Below are 2,073 nucleotides of genomic sequence, written 5' to 3' on the forward strand. Positions count from 1 at the left end.
GTCTAGCCACATGCAGGTGGTCCTTGTTTCATGTAGAGAACACTTAAAAAATAAGTCAAATTTGATGCCTTGTCTTCTCAAGATTGGAACTAAACGTATGTAATTTTGAAAATATATTTTTCTTATATAATTTTGAGAAGTCTTTAATGAAACTCTAGCCAGCTCTAACGTAGGGCGAAAAATCCTAGTAATGTAAACTGTACCGATCTAACCAGAGTTTCAACGGTGTTTTAGAAGGTGACGGAACGATCTTAACCAAGGTCACCTCCATCGAACGGTTTGCGTTGCTTCTGGCTAACATCATGGGGTAGCCCACTGCTCTAGTTTCTCTTTTTTCGAGTCAGGGCCGCCCGCAGCCACAAACTAGTGGGTTCACGATTTGCACATTGTCGAATTAAAGCAAGTCATTAGATTCTCTCATAGCGCCGCACAAATTAGTGGGCCTACGATTTGCACATTGTGGAATTAATGCAACTGATTAGATTCTCACATAATTTGTGGAGGCAGCCGGGATAAGTCAAAAAACGCTGATTAGATGCTGCTTTCTAATCGACCTGCAATTACCGCGACCCGGTCAAAACTAGCTGCGACCGTGTGCAGAAGCGCGTGCGTGCAGGCGGGGTCTCGATCGTGGCAATAGTGCGCCACTCACCACTAGCTGAGAATTGCGTGAGACATTGGGTCAACAGGAGGAGGAGGAGCTTCTACAGCTGCTATATAACCGTTCGTTTTGTCCTGTCGTAGACGGCAGATTATAGATAGTTTGCATCTCTCTCGCAATTATCCGCGCAGCTATTTCTAATATTAAGCTAGGATAGGATAGGAAGGATGGCGACCAGTCGGGCGCAATTGTATTATTACATGCTTGTGGTATTGGTTGTGGCGACAGAAGCTGGCGGCAGCTGGTTAGCTATGGCAGGTGGTCGTGAGTTAGTTAATACAGATGAGGCGGAAAAGCATGAGGTGGGGGACGTGAAGCCGCAAGAGACAGAGCCGAGGTTTGGCTTTGGGGGAGGGTTTGGAGGAGGTGGGGGCTTCGGCGGCGGCGTCGACTTTGGCCACCACCACATCGGAGGCCAGGTGGGTGGCTCAGGGGGCTTGGGTGGCGGGGGTGGAGCTGGCCACTGGCAGCAGGACGTCAGCACGGAGGCAGAAGGAGGAGGCCACGGTACTGGGGGATGGAACTAGCCGATACAGGTTCCCTCTCTCTCTCTCTCCCGAAAAAAAAAAACTACTCTGTTAGCAGTAAGTACTAATCCTTGTGTGGACAATGCGTGCAGCCCTGCAGGTCATGCCCACGCACGCACAGAGGACAAACGTCGCCGCAATAACTTACCTCAAACCGCGGCCACCCCTTGTTTAGATATCATGAAACTTCAGTTACCAACTCTCTTCATAAAGTAGTGATCTTAGATTTTAACATTGCAACTCCTGCTCAAGAGATTGCAATTATTCTTAACTCTCTACTTTGAGGTTCACCAGGTTTGATGGTCTTACTAGGACAAAAATATAACTAAATATGGTAAGCTACACTATGGACTTCTTTGGGTTCACATGTGCTATTGTAAATCACACACTAAGTATTCCATGTAGTTCAAAAGGTAGAAGGTGATGGTGCCTTGGAAACTTGCGATTATTGTGGCAATCTTATTTTCCATTTTCATATATGAGGAGGCATTAAAAGAAAACTACAATGACACGAAATAGAATCAAGGAAAAGCTTTGAAGATAGATTTCCAACTTGAAGGATAAACAATGAGATCTTCATGCTTATACTTGAGGCTTTCAATTTAGATTGAGGCTTGCTTTTTGGATTGAGACTTGCCAATTGTGGCTTTTATAATACTCTGGTCCCTCTTGAGGCTCTATTTTCTAGATCTAAGCTTGTAAGATTCTAAAATTCAAAATCTTCTTGAGTTGGATGTTGATAGTAAGCCATAAGAACAAGGTTGCATGCATGGGTAAAGAAGGCAAATCATTCTACGCTTCTGATTGTGAAATAAGCTAGACATTCGTTGAAGACTTCATAGAGAAACTTGCACTATTTCTAGGTGCACTAGATGAGGGCATCAT

General features: G+C 44.8%; 1 protein-coding gene across 1 annotated transcript; it reads left to right on the top strand.

Annotated features, from left to right (window-relative positions):
* The first annotated feature begins 751 nt into the window (after positions 1-751).
* On the top strand, positions 752-1,843 carry LOC148030917 (uncharacterized). The gene is made up of 2 exons (XM_087685639.1): positions 752-1,197; positions 1,281-1,843. Exon 1 carries the CDS (start codon positions 829-831, stop codon positions 1,186-1,188), a length of 360 nt encoding a protein of 119 aa, XP_087541765.1. The 5' UTR covers positions 752-828; the 3' UTR covers positions 1,189-1,197; positions 1,281-1,843.
* Positions 1,844-2,073: the final 230 nt, after the last annotated feature.

The sequence above is a fragment of the Lygodium microphyllum genome, chromosome 9 (genome assembly GCF_053477565.2).
Source record: "Lygodium microphyllum isolate KBCC chromosome 9, Lygodium_microphyllum_v1.1.10, whole genome shotgun sequence".
NCBI lineage: Eukaryota > Viridiplantae > Streptophyta > Polypodiopsida > Schizaeales > Lygodiaceae > Lygodium > Lygodium microphyllum.

What these genes read in the sequence shown, in the direction of transcription:
- LOC148030917 (XM_087685639.1), top strand. Translation starts at nt 829, where the DNA reads ATGGCGACCAGTCGGGCGCAATTGTATTATTACATGCTTGTGGTATTG.